The 23893-nt window shown below is 38.2% G+C and overlaps 1 protein-coding gene across 3 annotated transcripts in view; it reads right to left on the bottom strand.

Moving 5' to 3' along the window:
* The window catches only part of SLC9C1 (solute carrier family 9 member C1), an 86030-nt gene extending 63199 nt beyond the window's left edge, over positions 1-22831 (bottom strand). For 2 of the 3 annotated variants that reach the window (XM_059164148.1, XM_059164150.1), the window contains exons 1-6: positions 22742-22831; positions 18329-18585; positions 17093-17193; positions 14277-14405; positions 10641-10806; positions 742-870 (exon numbers count right to left, since the gene is read on the bottom strand). In XM_059164148.1, coding sequence (XP_059020131.1) covers positions 742-870; positions 10641-10806; positions 14277-14405; positions 17093-17193; positions 18329-18476 — 673 coding nt within the window. In that variant the 5' untranslated portion in view covers positions 18477-18585; positions 22742-22831. Of the gene's footprint in view, positions 1-741; positions 871-10640; positions 10807-14276; positions 14406-17092; positions 17194-18328; positions 18586-22329; positions 22469-22741 lie in introns of those variants that run through there. The other variant, XM_059164149.1, reaches the window with a different exon arrangement.
* Between the last annotated feature and the right edge of the window lie 1062 nt (positions 22832-23893).

The following is a 23893-nucleotide window of genomic DNA, read 5'->3' as shown; positions in this document are numbered from 1 at the left end:
CACAGATATATGACAAAGTAACTGGGTGGCTCGGGGGTTGGGCCTCTGCCTTCGGCTCAGGTCGTGGTCCTGGGGTCCTGGGATCGAGCCCCGCATGGGGCTCTCTGCTCGGCGGGGAGTCTGCTTCCCTTCCTCTCTCTCTCTGCCTGCCTCTCTGCCTGCTTGTGGTCTCTCTCTGTCAAATACATAAATAAAATCTTAAAAAAAAAAAAGATACTTATGTTCAGGGCTATCTGAATGGGCAAACGAGCTCATGAACACATCGTAATCTCTCTCTTTACAAGCACTGCTCTCATGCTCTGGAGATGGCCCTCCACTTGGTCCCTGAGCTGACAGCTTTTGATGTTGCCTGTGGGGAGACAACTCCAGTGAAGGGGAGGGCAACCACTGCATCCTCTCACCACTGGAAGATGCATTACCTGGCTTATCTTCTGAGTTCCTTTTCAACACTTACAAAACAAGATTTCTCATTCTGGTCAAGCATTCTGTCTCAGCCTAGGTCTGTGGACTGTTGCCCTTATAAGCATTCTCATGAAAGTCCCAACCCAGCTTCAACTAAAACCACAATGAATGCTAAATAAGGGGGTTGTGGTAGTGCTTTGTAAAGGGTAGATCACTATACTAATACAAGTATATTTGTACAAGCATAACTTATTATAAGATATTATAAAACCCACATCAGCTTTTTAGAAAATACAGGATTCTGATTTTAAGAAATTTAGAAGAAAAATAACTCCTTACCTAAAGAATGGTTCACCTTCGTTTTCAGGCTTACATTAATATCCTCAATACTAGTAAACACAATCAAAGACATTATAGCTGTCATCAGACTTTCTCCATTAATTAAATTTATGAGGCTTCTAGAAAGACCTATGGAAGAGAAAATATTTTGCTTAAGGTAGGAATATCATCAATATTAAAGAATAAAATTTTATTATCAAGTAGGACTGTATTCTAAGCTATAGATTTATACCACATACTTTGCCCATGTACTTAAATAAACCTTAGTCATGCTTGAAAACTCCCTTCAGACAAATTTAATTATGTATCAACTGTAAGTCTGGACTCTGTAATTAGGAACCAAACTAATTGTGGTTGACCGCAGTTTATGTAAGAAAGATGATCAGCTAAAGCTGTCATTCCTTGTTTTAAAGCCCAGATCAGAACATGAAATTCACTATTTTTTTTTTAAATTTGATGACTTACCTAATATCATGTATTTAAGGCAAAAAACAATGGTGGAGGGATAAAGGAAACTCATAAGCCAAATTTTAAAACATGGTACCTAAGCAAAGTATTAAGGCAATGGTCAAGATAATTTCTCTATGATTAGAAACTGTCTGACTTTCCTATACATTCCTTTTGAAGATTTTAGAAACCAAGCTCTATGAAATGGAGAGCACCTGGATATGAGGTACTCCCATTCTAATTTCCCTCCATTTATGAAGCTAGTTTAGATATCTATCAATTATCATTTTTCTCTATTAAATATGCTGGTAGTGGCAAAAATATAACTTTGAGCATCTTAATGATTCTTTAGACGTCCAGAGGAAGGAAATGTTCTTACATCATCCAACCACTTTATGATCACAACCTAACACAGTAAGTATGCTTTTGTAAGAGAAGAGAAGTCAAGGCATTCTGCTCCCGTGGAAGCTCAAGTGCCTTGATGGTCCAGTTCTTCACCTCTGTACACATTCATGCCCTTTGCTGTAAAATTGCAGTCTCTCTTACCTAAGACATCCAGGCTGTTTTGTTATGAGACATGATGCAAATAGAGGCTTAAGACACATTTTTGCTTCCTATCTCTTGCATCTCTGCCACCATCATGCTAGTGTTCGCTGGCTGCACTACTGGAAGATTGTGGGAGATATGAAGAAGAATGGTGGATCTTTCCAGTTGAGGCCATCCTAGATCACTTAGCCCCCAAATGACCCTCTCCTGGACTGAAGGTTCATTGGCAAGCCCAGCCAAGATCAGCAGAGCCCAGCCATGCCTTCATAACTGGTAGGCTAATGAGAAATAATAACCGCTGTTTTTAAGCCACTGTGCTTTTTCTTACTCAATTGTTGAAACTCAGAGTTATTCCTTACTGAGAAAAAGCTAATTGGTACTGTTGTAGAACTATTCCAATTTGGAAAATGAACTACAACAAGATGTAAATATTCAAAAATGAACAACTGACATGGGGGCCTAAGAGGAATCAACAACATCAAAAGACAACATGAATATACTCATGTACTCAGAAGCCTGGGCAGACGTTGTGTGTGTATGAAAGTAAAATAAAACAAATATAAAAATCTTGCTTTGAACACTCAGGCAAAAAATGTTACCAAAAGAAAAATATTTTATTGTTCATTCTTATTTTTTTAATACACAAAATGAAGAGAAATACAAAATTCCAAAAGTCATGGCAAGATGACTAAAATGTATGAGCATAACTTTGCAAGTCAACCCAAAGAAATCACTTACTATTTTAAAAGATTTACTTATTTATTCGAGAGAGAGAGAACATGTGCATGTGAGGGCAGGGAGAAGGGCAGAGGAAGATAGAGAGATCATGACTCCATGCTGAGCACTGGGCTCAATCTTACAACACCCAGACCAGGATGAGAATAAAAACCAAGACCTGGGTGCTTAGCTGACTATGCCCTTGAGGTGCCCCCACAAATAAATTTTTTTTTAAGATCTTAATTATTTATTTGACAGACAGAGATCACAAGCAGTCAGAGAGGCAGGCAGAGAGAGGGGGGAAGCAGGTTCCCTGCCGAGCAGAGAGCCCAATGCGGGCCTCAATCCCAGGACCCTGATACCACGACCTGAGCCGAAGGCAGAGGCTTAACCCACTGAGCCACCCAGTCGCCCCACAAATAAATTATTTTAATTCAACAATGACAGGCCAGGAAATCAGTGGAATACTAACTAGATTACAAGATTATAAAGTTAAGAATGTAATGCTCTCAGGTAGCATAGAACTTTACCATATCTTTTTTTTTTTTTTTTTTTTAAGTTTTGTTTGTTTATTTGACAGAGAGAGACACAGTGAGAGAGGGGTAAGTGGGAGAGGGAGAAGCAGGCTTCCCGCAGAGCAGGGAGCCCGATGCAGGGCTTAATCCCAAGACCCTGGGATCATGACGTGAGCTGAAGACAGAAGTTTAAGGCACTCCAACCAAATCTTTCAAGTAGAAAAAGGGCTGGCACTGATAGAGTCCCCATAGAGGCAGGGTTGGGACAGATGTTGACACTTCCTTTTTCCAGAGTCTTACTTCACAAGCTTAATCTCTGTTTTGAAGAGTTGGCTTGCCTTTATTCATAGAGGTATATTGATGTGTCTCCTCTATTTTATTTCTACTTGCCACCAGTAGCTTTTCCCCTGTAACTGGACATAAAATGAAAAGTGTGTGTGCATGTGTTTGTGTGTGTATGTTTGTGTGTGCACATGCATACATGCCATATTAAATTCTATTTCAGGGATGAAATAGATCGAGCCCTCTGCTCAGCAGGGAGCCTGCTTCCCCCTCTCTCTCTACCTGCCTCTCTGCCTACTTGTGATTTCTCTCTCTGTCAAATAAATAAATAAAATCTTAAATAAAGAAAGAAATTATATTTCAAAACAATGTTGTAATTCTCGTTACTAAAAAGTGACTGGAGGAAAGCAAATACAGTAATCGTTTTTCTTGGATGAGGTTCTTAGATTTGTGTCTGTGGGGGGGTTATGTTAAATTGGTATTTTATTTTTAAATATAGATTTATTTCTTCTTAAATAGTACACACTGAAAACACAGTAGGATTAGTGATTTTATTGTTTTTGACTTTTCAAGTGTTTTGGTCCTAATGGTGATGATGACTCTAAAAGCATTTTTTTTTTTTTTAAACAAATGGCATTATCCTAAGGACAGTATTATCAAAGGAACAGGGGTATTAGGCAATAGAAATGTCACCACAGTGTGCTGTAAATTGTTTGTTCCAGGAAATGTTGGCTCAAGATAGAAGGATGTATAAAGTCAAAGATTAAAAATAATCCCATTTTATCTTACAATTGGGTGAGATATATACATGCTAAGTAAATCCACTACTGCCATTTCTTTTTTTTTTAATTTTTAATTTTTTATAAATATATATTTTTATCCCCAGGGGTACAGGTCTGTGAATCGCCAGGTTTAGACACTTTACAGCACTCACCATCGCACATACCCTCCCCAATGTCCATAACCTTACCCCCCTCTCCAAAACCCCCTCCCTCCAGTAACCCTCAGTTTGTTTGGTGAGGTTAAGAGTCACTTATGGTTTGTCTCCTTTCCAATCCCATCTTGTTTCATTTATTCTTCTCCTACCCCCTTAACCTCCCATGTTGCATCTACACTTCATCATATCAGGGAGATCATATAATAGTTGTCTTTCTCTGCTTGACTTTTTTCGCTAAGCATGATACCCTCTAGTTCCATCCACATTGTCACAAATGGCAAGATTTCATTTCTTTTGATGGCTGCATAGTATATTCCATTATATATATATACCACATCTTCTTTATCCACTCATCTGTTGATGGACATCTAGGTTCTTTCCATAGTTTGGCTATTGTGGACATTGCTGCTATAAACATTCGGGTGCACGTGCCCCTTTGGATCACTACATTTGTATCTTTAGGGTAAATACCCAGTAGTGCAATTGCTGGGTCATAGGGTAGTTCTATTTTCAACATTTTGAGGAACCTCCATGCTGTTTTCCAGAGTGGTTGCACTAGCTTGCATTCCCACCAACAGTGTAGGAGGGTTCCCTTTTTTCCACATCCTCGCCAGCATCTGTCATTTCCTGACTTGTTAATTTTAGCCATTCTGACTGGTGTGAGGTGATATCTCATTGTGGTTTTGATTTGTATTTCCCTGATGCCAAGTGAAGTGGAGCACTTTTTCATGTGTCTGTTGGCCATCTGGATGTCTGTTCATGTCTTCTGCCCATTTCTTGATTGGATTATTTGTTCTTTGGGTGTTGAGTTTGCTAAGTTCTTTATAGATTTTGGACACTAGCCCTTTATCTGATATGTCATTTGAAAATATCTTCTCCCATTCTGTCAGTTGTCTTTTGGTTTTGTTAACTGTTCCCTTTGCTGTGCAAAAGCTTTTGATCTTGATGAAATCCCAATAGTTCATTTTTGCCCTTGCTTCCCTTGCCTTTGGCAATGTTCCTAGGAAGATGTTGCTGCTGCAGAGGTTGAAGAGGTTGCTGCCTGTGTTCTCCTCAAGGATTTTGATGGATTCCTTTCTCACATTGAGATCCTTCATCCATTTTGAGTCTATTTTCATGTGTGGTATAAGGAAATGGTCCAATTTCATTTTTCTGCATGTGGCTGTCCAAATTTCCCAACACCATTTATTGAAGAGACTGTCTTTTTTCCATTGGACATTCTTTCCTGCTTTGTCGAAGATTAGTTGACCATAGAGTTGAGGGTCTATTTCTGGGCTCTGTATTCTGTTCCATTGATCTATGTGTCTGTTTTTGTGCCAGTACCATGCTGTCTTGATGATGACAGCTTTGTAACAGAGCTTGAAGTCTGGAATTCTGATCCCACCAACTTTGGCTTTCTTTTTCAATATTCCTTTGGCTATTCGAGGTCTTTTCTGATTTTAGGATTATTTGCTCCCTTTCTTTGAAAAAATGGGTGGTATTTTGATAGGAATTGCATTAAATGTGGAGATTGCTTTAGGTAGCATAGGCATTTTCACAATATTTGTTCTTCCAATTCAGGAGCATGGAACATTTTTCCATTTCTTTATGTTTTTCTCAATTTCTTTCATGAGTACTTCACAGTTTTCTGAGTATAGATTCTTAGCCTCTTTGGTTAGGTTTTTTCCTAGGTATCTTATAGTTTTGGGTGCAATTGTAAATGGGATTGACTCCTTAATTTCTCTTTCTTCTGTCTTGTTGGTGTAGAGAAATGCAACAGATTTCTGTTCATTGATTTTATATCCTGACACTTTCCTGTACAAGTTCTAGCAGATTTGGCGTGGAGTCTTTTGGGTCTTCCACATATAGTATCATATCATCTGCAAAGAGGGATAGTTTGACTTCTTCTTTGCCGATTTGGATGCCTTTAATTTCCTTTTGTTGTCTGATTGCTGAGGCTAGGACTTCTAGTACTATGTTGAATAGCAGTGGTGATAATGGACATCCCTGCCGTGTTCCTGACCTTAGCAGAAAAGCTTTCAGTTTTTCTCCATTGAGAATGATATTTGTGGTGGGTTTTTCATAGATGGCTTTGATAATATTGAAGTATGTGCCCTCTATCCCTACACTTTGAAGAGTTTTGATCAGGAAGGGATGCTGTACTTTGTCAAATGTTTTTTCAGCATCTATTGAGAGTATCATATGGTTCTTGTTCTTTCTTTTATTAATGTGTTGTATCACATTGATTGATTTGCAGGTGTTGAACCAACCCTGCAGCCCTGGAATAAATCCCACTTGGTCGTGGTGAATAATCCTTTTAATGTACTATTGAATCTTATTGGCTAGTATTTTGGTGAGAATTTTTGCATCTGTGGTCATCAAGGATATTGGTCTGTAGTTCTCTTTTTTGATGGGATCCTTGTCTGGTTTTGGGATCAAGGTGATGCTGGCCTCATAAAATGAGTTTGGAAGTTTTCCTTCCATTTCTATTTTTTGGAACAGTTTCAGGAGAATAGGAATTAGTTCTTCTTTAAATGTTTGGTAGAATTCCCCTGGGAATCCAGCTGGCCCTGGGCTTTTGTTTGGAGATTTTTGATGACTGTTTCATTCTCCTTACTGGTTATGGGTCTGTTCAGGCTTTCTATTTCTTCCTGATTCAGTTGTGGTAGTTTATATGTCTCTAGGAATGCATCCATTTCTTCCAGATTGTCAAATTTGTTGGCGTAGAGTTGCTCATAGTATGTCTTATAATTGTCTGTATTTCTTTGGTGTTAGTTGTGATCTCTCCTCTTTCATTCATGATTTTATTTATTTGGGTCCTTTCTCTTTTCTTTTTGATAAGTCTGGCCAGGGGTTTATCAATCTGATTAATTCTTTCAAAGAACCAGCTCCTCGTTTCGTTGATTTGCTCTATTGGTTTTTTTTTTTTTTTTTTTTTTTTTGGTTTCTATTTCATTGATTTCTGCTCTAATCTTTATAATTTCTCTTCTCCTGCTGGGTTTAGGGTTTCTTTCTTTTTCTTTCTCTAGCTTCTTTAAGTGTAGGGTTAAGTCATGTACTTGAGACCTTTCTTGTTTCTTGAGAAAGGCTTGTACTGCTATATATTTTCCTCTCAGGACTGCCTTTGCTGTGTCCCCCAGATTTTGAACCATTGTGTTTTCGTTATCATTTGTTTCCATGAATTTTTTCAATTCTTCTTTAATTTGCTGGTTGACCCATTCATCTTTTAGAAGGATGTTGCTTAGTCTCCATGTATTTGGGTTCTTCCCAAATTTCCTCTTGTGATTGAGTTCTAGCTTCAGAGCATTGTGGTCTGAAAATATGCAGGGAATGATCTCAATCTTCTGATACCGGTTGAGACCTGATTTAGGACCCAGGTTGTGATCTATTCTGTAGAATGTTCCATGTGCACTAGAGAAGAATGTGTATTCCATTGCTTTGGGATGAAATGTTCTGAATATATCTGTGATGTCTATCTGGTCCAGTGTGTCATTTAAGGCCTTTATTTCCTTGTTGATCTTTTGCTTGGATGATCTGTCCATTTCAGTGAGGGGAGTGTTAAAGTCCCCTACTATTGTATTATTGTATTATTATTGTATTATTGTTTATTATTGTATTATTGTATTATTGTTGTATTATTGTATTGTATTAGTATTGTATTATTGTTGATTTGTTTCTTTGATTTTGTTATTAACTGGCTTATATAGTCGGCTGTTCCCAATTAGGGGCATAGATATTTAAAATTGTTAGATCTTCTTGTTGGGACAGATCCTTTGAGTATGATATAGTGTCCTTCCTCATCTCTTGTTATAGTCTTTGGCTTAAAATCTAACTGATCTAATATAAGGATTGCTACCCCTGCTTTCTTCTGATATCCATTAGCATGGTAAATTGTTTTCCACTCCCTCACTTTAAATCTGGAGGTGTCTTTGGGTCTAAAATGAGTTTCTTGTAGGCAATATATAGATGGGTTTGCTTTTTTATCCATATTAATACCCTGTGTCTTTTGATTGGGGCATTTAGCCCATTAACATTCAGGGTAGCTACTGAGAGATATGAATTTAGTGCCATTGTATTGCCTGTAAGGTGACTGTTACTGTAAATTGTTTCTGTTCCTTTTTGATCTACTATTTTTAGGCTCTCTCTTTGCTTAGAAGACCCCTTTCAATATTTCCTGTAGAGCTGGTTTGGTGTTTGCAAATTCTTTCAGTTTTTGTTTGTCCTGGAAGCTTTTTATCTCTCCTTCTATTTTCAATGATAGCCTAGCTGGATATAGTATTCTTGGTTGCATGTTTTTCTCGTTTAGTGCTCTGAATATATTATGCCACCTCTTTCTGGCCTGCCAGGTCTCTGGTGATAAGTCTGCTGCCAATCTAATATTTTTACCATTATATGTTACAGACTTCTTGTCCCGGGCTGCTTTCAGGATTTTCTCTTTGTCACTAAGACTTGTAAATTTTACTATTAGGTGACGGGGTGTGGACCTATTCTTGTTGACTTTGAGGGGGGTTCTCTGCACCTCCTGGGTTTTGATGCTTGCTCCCTTTGCCATATTAGGGAGATTCTCTTCAATAATTCTCTCCAATATACCTTCTGCTCCCCTCTCTCTTTCTTCTTCTTCTGGAATCCCAATTATTCTAATGTTGTTTCGTCTTATGGTGTCACTTATCTCTCGAATTCTCCCCTCATGGTCCAGTAGCTGTTTGTCCCTCTTTTGCTCAGCTTCTTTATTCTATGTCATTTGGTTTTTTATATTGCTAATTCTTTCTTCTCCCTCATTTATCCTAGCACTGAGAGCCTCCAGTTTTGATTGCACCTCATTAATAGCTTTTTAAATTTCAACTTGGTTAGATTTTAGTTCTTTTATTTCTCCAGAAAGGGCTTTTATATCTCCCAAGAGGGTTTCTCTAATATCTTCTATGCCTTTTTCGAGCCCGGCTAGAACCTTGAGAATCGTCATTCTGAACTCTAGATCTGACATATTACCAATGTCTGTATTGATTAGGTCCCTAGCCTTTGGTACTGCCTCTTGTTCTTTTTTTTGTGGTGAATTTTTCCACCTTGTCATTTTGTCCAGATAAGAGTATATGAAGGAGCAAGTAAAATACTAAAAGGGTGGCAAAGACCCCAGGAAAATACGCTTTAACCAAATCAGAAGAGATCCCAAATCATGGGGGGGAGAAAGGGGATAAAAAGAGGTTCAGAAAAAAAAAAAGAAACAATTAAAAAAAGAAAATGAAAAAAGAAAAAACATAAAAAAGAAAAAAATATATATATTAGATAAACCAGTTAAAAAATGTTAAAGAAAAGGGTAAAAATTTTAAAAAATTTAGCAGAAGAAGAGAAAACATAGAAAAAAATTAAATTAACTGCAAGACTAAAGAATCATGGGGAGAAAGTCATGAGTTCTGTGCTTTGCTTTCTCCTCCTCTGGAATTCTGCTGCTCTCCTTGGTATTGAACCTGCACTCCTTGGTAGGTGCACTTGGTCCTGGCTGGATTTCTTGTTGATCTTCTGGGAGAGAGGCCTGTTGTAGTAATTCTCAAGTGTCTTTGCCCCAGGCAGAATTGCACCACCCTTACCAGCAGCAGGGCTGAGTAATCCGCTTGGGTTTGCTTTCAGGAGCTTTTGTTCCCTGAATGCTTTCTGTATTGTTCTGGAGGACGGGAATGAAAATGGCAGTCTCCTGGTCTCCGGCCCAGAGGAGCTGAGAGCCCGGGGCCCCACTCCTCAGTGCGCCCTCAGAGAACAGCGCCCAATCCCTCCTGTCTCCGTGGCCTCTGGCCGCGCTCCGAGCTCACTGAGCCTGCAACCCGTTCAAGGTAACCCCGAGCTGAGAGCTCACTCCTCAGCTCTGTCTCTGTAGCTGGCTTTCCCGTTCTAATACCTGCAAGTTCTGAGACACTCAGACACCCCCAATCCTTCTGTGACCCTGTGGGACCTGAGGCCACTCTGACCTTGCATGGGCTTCACCAGTATTTAGCCTCTGGAGAGATGTCCCTCAGTGGAACAGACTTTTAAAAGTCCTGATTTAGTGCTCCGTTGCTCCGTCACTTGCCGGGAGCCGGCCCCTCCCTTTTGGTCTATCTTCCTGTCGCTTTGGATTCACTTTTCCACTGGTCCTACCTTTCAGAAAGTGGTTGATTTTCTGTTTCTAGAATTGCTATTCTTCTTCTCTTCAATCTCCCATTGGATTTGTAGGTGTTTGCAATCTTTAGATAATCCATCTAGCTGATTTCCTGCTACTTGATGTAGTCTCAGCCTGCTACTTCTCTGCCATCTTGACTCCTCCCCCATTACTGGCATTTCATTTTGTTCTAAGCATCACTAACCTGAATTTCTATGTTTAATCCCCAGTGTCCCAGAATCCTATTTCACATAGTGAAAATCTACATTGAATAAAATATCTTAAAGCTAGATACATTAAACACAGAACATAATATTTTAAATGTAGGAAAAGAAAAAAATATACCTACCAAGGTCTCTTATAGCAATTGCTGTCAGCATGGGATCTGAACTCACAAGGATAGTTGAAAATAGTAACCATGGTATGGTTTCCAAAAGTAATTTATCCACAGATGCCAGATACCAAAGAATTAATATGTAATTCATCACAAAGCCAGGAATTGTAATTAAAAGTACCTGCAAAAAAATTTTGCAGATAGAAAAATCAGATTGCCTTTGTATCCTATTTTTAAAAGTAGATTATCAACCTTATTTAATAAACATCTGCTTGCAACCCTGGAAATAAGAGGCAAATATTGCAATGAGATTCTTGGGACCTATAACATACCAGTTATAGGAAATATCATCCTGTCATTAAAAGGAAACTTTAATTTTCTTGGTAAGGCCACTGAATATACATATGTATGTGTAAAGGTGTATGTGCACATACAATATATCATGCATATATACACACTTAACTATGCAGAGACATGAAACATAGGCTATCGACATAGAAAGATAGAACACAAGTTTGAAAGAAGTCACAAAAGAGGAAAAGAAGAAGAAAATAAGATAATAGAAGGAATGCAGAGAAATGGCAGAGGACTCTAGAAAGATGGGAAGAAAATTCCTGTTATTCTACAATTGGAACCTGGTCTTCTACCTTCCTACTCTTGCCTTCTGCTTCCTCTTACCACACCAGTGGCAGCTATGTAGCAAGATTTCATTCCCAAAGGGACTTAGAAAATGTGATGTGCCTGAAGCTACCTATAAGACTAACATAACACAATAAAAAAAAAAAACAAACCCACAAAAAAAGAATTCAGAAATGCATCCCCATGGTCATTGCAGCATTATTTAAATACAATAAGGTAAATTTACACCATTTACTTTATTTACAATAATATATACAGTAATAAGACATGGAAGCAACGAAGTGTCCATTGATAGATGGAGTTGATAAAGAATATGTGTTATATATATAATAGAATACTATCCAACCATAAAAGAGAAGGAATTTTTGTCTTCTGCGACAACATGGATGAAATTTGAAGGCATTATGCTTCATAAACTAAGTCAGATAGAAAAAGGGAAATATGGTATGATCTCACATATATGTGGAATCTTTAAAAAAAAATAAACTGAGCTCATAGACACAGAGAATAGATTGGCAATTGCCAGAAGTAGGGGAGGGGTAGGAAGTTGGTGAAAAGAGTGAAACATTATTAGGTGTTTATTCACCAACTGCTAGGCAATGAGGGATCGGAACAGGACCTAGAGAGGTGAAGGGGGTCAAAAGGTACAAATTCCCAGTTCTAAATAAATCATGGAGATGTAATGTATAGCATGGTCACTTCGGTTAATAATACTGTACTGTATATTTAAAAGTTGCTAAGAATTTAGCAACAAATTAAAAAAAAAATTGCAATTATGCGGTGATGGATGTTAATTAGACTTACTTTGATGGTCATTTCAAAATCCATACAACTACCGAATCATTAGATTGTATACCTCAAAGTAATATAATGTCGTATGTCCATTATAGCTCAATTTAAAAATAAAAAATAAAAATGAAAAATTATAAATATTTCATAATGATATTCACAAATGCTCTTACTACTAATATTAAATAAAAAACAGCAATATATATATATATATATATATATATATATATATATGTATTTGTACCTATAGGAGTCTTGTGACTAAACTTTATCAGACATCCTTTATTTCTTCAGAATTTCAATAAGTAATACTAAGGACATTCACCATTTTAAAGTTTTCCATAGAGATTGCCAAACTGCCTTCCAGAAGGGTTTGCCAACAAACATAGCCACCAACAGTGTACCAATCAATCCCATTTAAGACAATTCTCCAGAGAAGTAAAATCAAATGACACCCCCAGGTTCCTGTCTCAGTTTTTGCTACATCAGGAAAGTCATGCCTTTCTCTAATGAAAAAGTACAGGCTCTCATTCTTTTGTTTATTACATGTTTATTCACCACCTGCTAGCAATGAGGCATTGTGTAGGCTCTAGAGAGGCAAAACCAAAGATAGTAAAAAAAAAAAAAAAGAATTCAGAAGAACTAAAATCTTAAAAGCTGTCTTCTTTCTGATTATTTTGTTCTTTATTTGTATGAAGTCATGCATGATGAATTGGGGAATAGACTAGTTCAGGAGGCTGGGGTGCTAGTGCAAAGTGATTTAGTTAAGTCATCTAATCATACATCTCTTCCTGAATCTTAGAAGTGGCAGAATAATGATGGATTGTTTATATGGCCCTGTCGAGCCCAGGATCTCCTGAGAGGGAGTATTTGGTGGATGAACCTTGGTGACAGCATTAGAAAGGTGTGAGAAAATCAATGCCTCCTACATGTTGACGTCTAGAGTGGCTGGGTTCTCATGGCAAGATTTTGATCATCTGGAGAGTTGTATAACTAACTCCTGTTCTAAGGAAAGATTAAAATAAGGTTCTGAGATAGGAAGACTGAGGGTCAGGAGACCCGAATCCTTGTACTCCCACCAAATAGCTGTCAACACACCGATAAGTCACAAAGCATATTGTTTGTAAAAGTGGTTGCAGTAATTCTGTTCCCTGAATTCACACCACTGGAAAGTTATCTCCAGCGCTGACTTAGTCAGTCATGTCATTCTTTGCTTTGGCTAAAAGGAGCAAACACGATGAGGGTACAACCTAAAAAGCATTGGCAAATTGGAGCTTGCTCTCTACTGTTGATGTCTTGAGACTCTGCAACCATCATGGCAAGAAATCTGGAATAACTTTCTAGATCATGGTAGTGACACCCACTGCCTACAGCCAACTTTAAAGGTAACTACCATGCATGGGGCCATCCAGCTCATCCCACCTCAGCTGACCCAAGAGAACAGAGTTGCAGGAGACAGCTCAGCAGAGATCACCCAAATCCAGCCCAAAGGACTTTTATATCTCTATTCTGTTCAATTTCTTTTCTTTTCTTTCTTTCTTTCTTTTTTTCCTTTGGTCATTTGTCTGAACTCCCATTTGCTTGGACTCAAAATAAAGTAAGTTATTTTAATAGTTTGGTTTCTAATGTAGTTTAGGTAATGGCCTTATATTTACAAAGCTATTTTAATTACTTTGAATGAAATATATATCCTGCTTAAGATTTGGAGTTATTTTTTTTCCAAAGGTCTTTCCTTGATGGGGTTCAAATATCACCTGATGAGAAAAAAAATCATAATAGTTGGTGAATTAGAGTTAGAGCTGTTTCTGTGAGTATCCTCCATTTTTGTTCATGTGAGTATGGAAGTTTTAGAAGGTGGATATTTAAAACACAGCTTTTATGAAAAACAGTGAAAAACTGGACCAAATATATTTTGTAAAAGCTTTTTAATAGCATCTTGGAATTAAAATTATAACTGGCATTATACTCTGCCAGACAGATTTTCAGAATAACTTTTTTTCTCCATAGGTTTTTTTTTCCCCTGAGCTTTCAAAAACACTGGACAATTGCTCAGATATGGTTTATTCACTAAAATACAACGCTGAATTTACTTCTCCCATACCTTATATTTTTTCCTTGTCTTCTTTATTTTCTAATTTAGAGCAAAATTTTTAAAAATTTGAACATAGACAACATAGAGTAGGTCATGAGTGAATGATATTATCGCAAAAAAGAATGTCTTACCTGCCAAAATAACTTCTGCACTATGTAAACATCCATGTCAAAGGCAACATTAAAGATAATTATTGGGGTAAATAGATCAAAAAAGATTTTTGGACTCATCCATTGTATGGCATCTGCATATATTTGGACCTAATAATATAAAAAAATGTCATTATCTCATTTATCCATCCTTCTATTAGCATAGATTACAAGCCAGGCACTCCTATCACTAGCAAAAGAGAAAAAGATATATCACAGTGAATAGGTTTTCAAATCTTGACTGTACTGCTTTTCATCATTTTCTTTCTTGTTTAAAAAAAAAAAAACTTATTTATGATTTTAGAGAGAGGGGAAAGTGGAGTGGGGGAGGGAGAGAGAGTCTTAAGACTTAAGCCCCATGCAGGGCTCGATCTTACCACCCTGAGATCATGACTTGAACCGAAACCAAGAGTCAGACACCTAACTGACGGTGCCACCCAGGCACTCCAGATTTTCATAATTTTCCATCGCATTATCTCCATGCCTATTTTGTTTTTTAAACAACAGGTATAGAAAGTACATTGACGGTGGGTACAAGAGAAAAATGAAGGAGATCTTCAGGCATACAAGAGGGAGACAGGTTTCAGGTGGATGGATTATCACGCACAACCATCCACAAAGGAGCAAGCAATCATATTAAATTTCAGAAACTACAAATAATTAACCATGGCTTACACAGAAGATGGGTGTGGGAGAGTAGCAGGGATAAAAAACTGGGAAGTTAATGTTGTTAATGAAGTAACTAATTAATGGTGTTTATCACAAATTATTTAGTTGATATTTGTAAATCCCGTTATGGGCATCCACTCAACATTCTGTTCATTAAGGAAACACGGATTGCCTGCTGTGTTAGTTGGTATCTTTGCTTTGGGAGGGATGAGTCTCCATGACTCTCTTGTGTTTCTCCATGTCTTAGGAGTGGAGGCACTGATTGCTTTTCTTCCAGACTAACTTTCAAAAGTATTTGTATGGCTCACAGCATTGGAAGACAGAGCCACATGCCCTCCTTGAGAGCAAAGAACTGGCATACTATGCTGTACAGTGTAATAAGGACAGTGTCTCCGTCCAGGGCAAGAGGTCAGGAGAGCTTACTGCCCATCATGAAATATTCAAGTTCTCTAAACTCGGGTTTCTTCTCCTATAATGCAATCCGTCCTGTATGCAGGTTTCACCGGGCTCTCTTTTTTTCTCCCTGTGGGTATTGGGGCTCATGGAACAAGAAGATGCTGATACTCCACAGTTTCTGCTCTTGCCGTGAGCAATGAAGTCCTTTCCTTGGGCCCAAGCGTCCTGTGTCTTTTGCCACGATCATGAAACTGTGGCATGCTAACTTATTATTTGCAAATAGAGTAAAATCTTAGACCCTGCAGAGTTCTTGATCTCTGTTCTCTTCTTTTAAAAAGTTATTGACAAATAGAAAAGTTGATAGAAGTACTTAGAATCGCATATAAGTCAAAATTGTATGGTTACAAAACCTATTGATGACAAATGAAGTAATAATCTGGTTCTTATATGGATACATGTTTTTCATATTGTTCATTAATATCACTGGTTACCTTTGTTTGGGAAGGCCAATTGTTTTCATGCATGTTCTCATTCACACTCTGACTGACTAGAGTAAGTGGAGAAGTATGGCCCGGGGCCACATCTGACTCAATGCTTGTTTTTGTAAAGTAAATTCCTGTTAGAACACAGTCATGCTTCTCACTTACATATTGCCTAGGGTCGCTTTTGAACAATAATGGCAGAGTTGAGTTATTGTGACAGAGCTCACGTGGCTTGGATACCCTAAAATATTTACAATATGGCCTTTTATCGCTTTTGAACGATAATGGCAGAGTTGAGTTATTGTGACAGAGCTCACGTGGCTTGGATACCCTAAAATATTTACAATATGGCCTTTTATAGAAAAAATTTGTTGCCTGTCTGGGGCTAGAAACCTATTTAATGTGTCAATGATGCATTCTACATCCCTTATAGTAAAGAGAGTCTCTCTCCTCTACCTGACTCCAGCTGTTCTCAACTATTTATAACATCGTAGCTGCCTTGACCACATCTGTGGTTTGCCTTCCTCTCACTTCCAACTCCAGGTAAGAGGTTCAGATTCTGTTTCTTGAGATCTTGTAAGACACACACATAAGACTTAGCCTCTATTCTAATGGGAACCCTGTAAAGCGTTCCTAACTGAGGCAATAGATTGGTTCAATGTCAGAATTCTCTTGCAACTAGAGTCCTGTACCAGCCGCTCAGAGTCTCTGGGCTTCTATCTTATTAGCCAATTCTTGGGATGTCTGAGTAGCTCAGTTGGTTAAGCATTTGCCTTTGGCTCAAACCATGATCCCAGGGTCCTAGGATCTAGTTCCACATCAAGGCTCCTTGCTCAGCAGGGAGCCTGCTACTCCTTCTGCGTGCAGCTCCTCCTGCTTGTGCTCTCTCTCTCCCTGACAAATGAACAAGTAAAATCTTTAAAGAGAAGAGGCAATTCTCATCTAAGTTTTTGAATTCTGCTTAAACTGTCATTAGCTGCTCATACTCTCAGTAGGTGTATGTGAACTTATTCTCTGAGGTGCCCAACTCCTTACAGATGGAGGCTCTGTTTGACTATGTGTAGCTGAATCTCAGCTCTGTCACCCTTGTTCCTTTTTTCATGCATCTGGTCTGACGTCATCCATATCACAAGCATCCACAGACTGGCAGAGCAGTGAATTGGCAAGTATTTTTGCAAATTTCCTTAAGCCATTTTTTGTATTTGTATGAATTTGAGATATACTACAAAATACAATATTTACTATACACACCTGCACAGATGTAAAACTTAATATTTCAAAACTGCATCCAATTAAAAATAATATCACAGGGAAAGGAACTGGAAAGTCTTTTAAGTGTAGATTCAAAAATGCTGCAAAAAAATACATATTTACTGAAAGGCAGTGAAATATCACATTTATTGAACTTTAATTTGGTATGTTTTCTTAATACTGAGGACAATGAAATACTGTTCCACTTTTCACTTACTTAATTCTTGTAATTGAAACCTTCTCTCATACTTAAGCACATTGAACTGGTATAACTCTTAATCTGCTGGATTCTGTATTTACCTCTTCTATGAAGTATCTCGTTTCCTCAGTATCTTTAGTAAATATTCCTAGCAGTCATTGGTTCTTGGGTTATTACTAAAATGTTTATAGCAATGTTTTGTACATGCTATATATCAGATATTAGTTTCTTTAGCAATCTTGCAATAAGAGGTCAATGAATAACTAAACTTTAATGAAATCTCCTGGTTGATTCCCAAACTAACAATGAGGAACCAGCTGTAAGAATTTGCCCAGTGAGAAAAGCTAGCTTCCTATATTACTCGTTGCCTACTATACATTAGAAAGCCTATAATGAATTGTTATCAAAGTACAATAAGCAATATCACAGCATTGCCTTCAGTTTAATGTTTTATGTCTCTTTGTAATATAAGTTTTAATCAAAGAATGAAAAAAAGTGTTTTCTTTTGATTTTTATAGTATTCTTCTCATAGAAGGAGACATAATTTATTATTTGAACAAAACCTATGGGAAACACTACCAAGTGGTTAAAAGATAACCGATCCACTCAGAAGACTCCCCCCACCCCATTTTGAAAATTCTTTGCTCAAGTGAAGAAAGTAGTACACAACTAGTTTTAATATATGAATGAAACTATAGTTTGTGATCTCGCAGATAACAATCAAAATACCCCATCTCTTAATTTTTGGCTCATCTGCTTTGATTCTTCCCATCTTTAAATCTAATCATGTTCTACCAAATAAAAAGTGTGAATACTTTGAATCCAAAAGATGATAAATAATATGAACTAGACTGTACATATCTCTTTTCAGGGGCAGATTATCATTGGATTCATTTGATTGATAATATTGGGTTAAAAGTATGTAATTTAGGAACAAAATTCTAATTTTCTATTACTGTTACTTTCCCCAGTTCTATATGGTGACACTTACGAGATATAGCCATAGAATAAACTCACATAAAGAGAGTTATACCTACCTCCAACTGTGCAGACCAAGGACAGTATTAGAATGATTTTAGGGAGATCTTCAGAAGCAGTCATAAACGTACTTGAGAAAAATTCCTGCCACGTGTTGGAAAGTCCACTGGTAAGAGTGGAATTAGACAGACTAGAATTCAAATCCATTCTGCTGTTTCTCACAGACCTTTTGAGTTCAACTCTTAAGACTCAGCAAAACGCTCACAGGATCACAGGATTGTAAAATTTGCCTTCTTCTTGGACTTCTAGTACATTTCTTAAAAAAGAAGAAGAAGAAGAAGAAGAAAGAAGCTCACATTTCTCCTTAGTTATTTCTGGAGATATCTTAGGGTCCACCAAATTTTGCGAAGCCTCTGCCTTCTATGATGCTTACAATTTGAATGAGGTATAAAAAGTACAACCCCAAGTGATACAACCCCAGTGTCACCCTGTGTTCACTTACAATGCCAAGTACTCCTCTGCTATTACTCACCGTGCATCTACCCAATGGTGTGAAAGGAGCTTTCATCTAACCAGTTACTGGGACCACAGACTAGTATAGATTACTTAGTTCTGGGGATGGACAACTAAAGGGTTTGCCCTCAGCTTATCAGAGCCTCTGGAAGCATGTCTGGCAGCTGTTCCAAATGGGGAAAAAAAAATGGATATGGTCAGAATATTCTTATCTCTTTTGCTGCTCTCTCCAGACAGGAGCTAATAGACCATGGTGATATTCCATCTTAGCATTCTTTTATCTCATTTAGGAGCAATGAGCCAGGTTTTCTCTAACTTTTGTATATTAATCAAGAACATAAGAAAAATGTTGAAACCAAAAGGATTTAAAACAAGGGAGTTGTTACATGTTCTATCTCACTGTTGCTTCATGGAAGAGGAACACGGGCCACGATGTGTCCTGGGATGTGTCTTAGTTTGAGGAAATAAGTGATAGTTACAGTCTGTAATCTCATCTGCTTCCCATGCTAAGGAGTGTTTTATATCAGGGTCTTAAAATTCATGCAGAGAATTCTTCCAATTCTATCTCCTAATAGTGACTTAATATGTTCTAGTGTCCTCTATTAGCATCTTATCTGGCTGCCATGCTAAATTAGTTCATTTTTACCAAACTTCCTTTCCTAATCCAGAAATGTCTTTTTAAATTTCAAAGTTCAATGTCTTTTTAAATTTTAAATACTTTTTTGTTATTATGTACCCTTTTCTAATTATAAAAATAATATTTTGAAAGAGAAAATTAAATGAATACATGTTTACTGAACACTTCTGAAATAAATATATAAACAAACATTGCCAAAAATAGGGGGGAAAATCAACCACAGTCCTGCCATCTCATGGTTCTTGTGTGTATTATTTACACTGTTGGGCTCATCTTTACACTAATATACTTTATACTGCTCTCCACTCAGTGTTCTATCAGTGCATCAAAGAGCCTCGTAAACACCGTTTATAAATGTTGTATCATATTAGCACCAATGTAAAAGTGCCCACTGTGGTCAGACTGCCCGTAAGCAAAGGGCTGATGCACTGCAGCTTACAGGGTGAAAGACTCTTCCTTCAATGGCTGTTGTCCTCAGTCTTCCTATGTGTATAGGTCCTTATCTGTAAAACTTACCTTTCTGTGTCTATTTTATTTATTTGGCATCACCTGTGGTGTTATAATGATACTGATGCCTGGTTCCTATACCTAGAGATTTCTGTTTCAATCAGTCTGACTTGCAGCCTGGGTTTCATCAGCAATTTTAATGTGTAGTCAAAGTCAGCAACCACTGGGATTCACCCAATTCAAAGGCAAAATTCCTCCATTTTTAGTCTTAAATCATTTCTTTCTTTCTTTTTTCAATGTTTAGCAATTTTGTTTTATTTTTTAAAACTTTAACTTTTTTAAAAATTGTGTTATGTTAGTCATCATACATCATTAGTTTTTGATGTAGTGTTCCATGATTCAAACAACACCGGAAACACATCTGAAGTTTTCATTTGGGTTCATCATTTGTTCCAGTAAGTTCCCTGGCGAACTGTCGTCTGTCTCAGTAACAGGATGTTGAAATGTGCATCTGGGCTCTGGCTGGGTGATTCTGGAGAAGGTCCAGAAAAATAAGAGTTTGCTATATAGATCGGTGCCATCAGGAAGCAAGGATAATTCTGTGGCTGGGTATCTTATCTATAGGGAGGGCAGACTAGAACAAGGATAAAGCTGTCACGGGAAAAGAAGCAGAAGTCACTCATTTTAGCCAAGAGAGGGGTTGTTTGGTATCTACGGGTTGCCTGGTGACTTTCTGTTCCACTTTTAAGGTTTAGAGTGATCTCATGATGTTGATGTTCTGTGAGATTGTGTCCAACAGGGGAATAATATGGCCCATGTATGAGCAGCAGGCCCGCTGGTCGTGACACTGAAGGATACCTAGCTTTGAGTGTTAGACCAGGTCCCTGATGTCAAGGGCTTCTTTTGTGTTTGCCTGGTTTATGTCTTTCCTCGAACGATTTCTAAATTCCTTAATTTTACTTTAACATGTCAAGAGCTGAAGATAGATCCAGATATCTTGATAGCCATATAGCTCTGATGGAACAAGAGCAAGTTTGGCTATCCCCCTAAGACAGAGATTCTCAACCTTGGTGCCACACTGGAATAACTTAGAGTTTTAAAAATACAGAGGTGGGGTTGCCTGGCTGGCTCTGTGGGTAGGGCATGGGACTCTTGGTCTCAGTTGTAAATTTCAGCCTCATGTTGTAGAAATTACTTAAAAATAGGATCTTTAAAAAAAAAAAAAAAAGTACAGAGGTATGGGTGACACTCCCAGAGGTTAATCTAATGGGTCTGAGGTCTAACCTGGGTATTGGGAACTTCAGAAGCTTCCCAGTGATTCTAATGAGCAGCCATTTTTCCGAAGTCCCACCCTGAGAGAAGTCCGTGCCTTTAGGAAACAACACTGTGATAGTTTAATGATACTTGCTTTTAGTTAAATGCCAAATTATTTAGGAAAATAATGTCAATGTCACCTATTAACTTGCCCACTGTTATTCCAAAATTAAACATCCTGGAGCAAAGAGGCTTGACCAAAAAAGGAAAAGTATTTTCTGCAACATAGTTACACATTCTTACATGCTTGCAGAATTTACTACAATTAAGGAGTTTATTTTCCAAACTAAAAGTAGGGAGACATGTTCCCATAAGCATTTTCCTCATTTCTAAAATTGTTTATATGAAAACTTTAAGAAGTGTTTATATATTTAATCCTAATCGACTCCTTTCAGAAAAGAATAAAATTACTCTGTCTTCATTAACCTTGAAACTCAGGGATACAGATGATCAAGTTCAACAGGATTCCACTATCTGGCTGTAAATACATGGCAAACACTCAGTCTGGCTTTTCCAACCTCTACGCCAAATTCTCTGGGCAAACCTCTCACCCAACGAAATGATCTCATTTTAAGTTAGCATGTAAATGCTAATATCACTCTAGTTTAATAGCTTAAAAGGTATGGGTAAAGAAAGAGCAGTGAGAATAAACAGATTTTCAATGTAATTGAAACTCTTCTTTAAGTTCAGCTGACTTTTGACAACTTTGGAGAAGTTTATGAGTCTGTGTCTCATTAAGAGAAAAGTATTCATTTGTCTTGAAATTACCATAGAGGTTTCCTACATTAATTTTTCAATAGCTTCGATAATGCCTCCATTTCACACACTATGCATGTAGTAAATTAATGACTGCTCTCTCAGAAAGGGCATGTGGCCTTGCCTCTCAACAGTCAGTAGGCCTTAAGAAATTCTCTCTGTCATGGAAAGTGGAAGTAAGACTAATTCCCTGTCCCTGAAAATGGCAAGTCTTTTTTTCCTTCTAATCACCACATTTTTCAGGAATTCGCAGACAAAAGCATCCTGAGGAGGGCACAGTGGCATCCCAGTAATCTTCACAAGGGGCAAACTCTGGCCTCAAGGTTTATGACAGAACCACCACCGGGGTCCTGCCACACCACACAGCAGCCCTTACTCACGACTCTGACTGACATGGACGGTCTGTCGCCCTCCTAATGCCTCTTCACTCCCAAGGAGCCCTTCGTCCCTCTCGGCTCAGCTCCATGCACCTGAGGAGACTGACCCGGACATCAGCGTGCTTTCCTCTCTGTGCCTCAGCAAGGCAAAGGTAACAAACTTATAAACCAGATAGTTTGGAAGGGATGATATAGGAAGAGTCATGGAGGAGGGACAGCGGTTAAGGCGCAGCAAGTCCAAATGAGAGGCTCCTCTGCCTTGATTTGGCTGCTACAGGGAAGGTGGAAACTCTTGGAGGGAATGGCTGGCTGAAGGGGTAGCTGGAATACTGTGGGAGCACTTCCTCCTCTCCAAGGAAAGCCTGAGGGAGCAAAATACCAGAGGGGAAAAGCAACTTCCTGAAGGGAAAACTGCAGGAGGGGCTCACCGTCCAGAGTCTCAGAAAGAGAAGAGTATCCTGGGGTAGTGAGAAGTGGAGACCAGCTCTTCTTTTCACCCCAGAACAGCCACAATCAACTGCAACCTCTCTGGCAGTTACTTGCTCCAAGCCCCGCCCCTGGTCTGCACCCATTGGCTTCAGGTCCATAACTCCTGACCTGATTGGCTGATGACATACACTAGAAGATGCTGCTCAGCACCACTGCCCCTTTACTACCAAGGCAACCGTGGACGACTTAAGACCATGTTTATTTTTAAAAAATAATAAATAGATAAATAAGGGTGAAAAAGAACCCAATAATTTTATTGTTATGTTAATTTAAAGTTTTTGAACAATGGATTTCTGGCAAAGAGCTGATGGACACTCTTTTCCTAGAATTCTAGAAGTGGATTTCCTGAGTAAGACAGGGAGGTAGAGATTTTCAACTATGAGGAGGCTGGTTACTGGATTAGAAAAAGAGAGAGAGAGTGGCTATGTGCGACATGTAGAAGAATAAACAGGCCAGTGGACTTTCACTTCTGGAACATTTATGTGGAGAAGTTGTTAGGAATAATGAGACACTCATTTCTATTTCCTAAATAAACCTTACAAAGGACATTTTCATTGTAATTACGTAGTGATTACGGTGAAGAAGTTTAATAATATTGTAGGGACCAAAGGCAGGTCATCCCCAAATGGGTCACTTTGGCATGGAGATATTTTGAGTTAAAAAGCAATCAAAGGGCACTGAGGTGGCTCATTTGGTTAAGCATCTGCCTTTGACTCAGGTCATGATCCCAGGGTCATCTGTGTCCTGGGGCTCCCTGCTCAGTGAGGAGTCCACATCTCCCTCCCCTCTGCCTCTCTCCCCTGCTCTAGCTCTCTCTCAAATAAATAAAATATTTAAAAAGAAAAAAAAGGCAATAAAAACTCAGGTAATTCAGGAAAAGCTCTTTACCTCTCCCTCAAAGGCATATAAAAATTTAGAAGACCTCCAAGTAAAGAGCAATCACCATATTTAACATCATAGTAGGACCTAAGTGTGGTAGAAAGGGAGGAACCTACCAAGGTCTGTTTGATCCAAGTCCTCTGTGTCCCTTTTTTTTCTAAATGGCCCAGCAAACATTTGTTTATCTAAGATTTACTCTTTCTCACATTCCT

This window comes from Mustela lutreola, chromosome 2, assembly GCF_030435805.1.
Source record: "Mustela lutreola isolate mMusLut2 chromosome 2, mMusLut2.pri, whole genome shotgun sequence".
In the NCBI taxonomy this organism is placed as follows: domain Eukaryota; kingdom Metazoa; phylum Chordata; class Mammalia; order Carnivora; family Mustelidae; genus Mustela; species Mustela lutreola.
The sequence above is the reverse complement of the archived record's forward strand: the minus strand, read 5'-3'. Positions and strand labels throughout refer to the sequence as shown.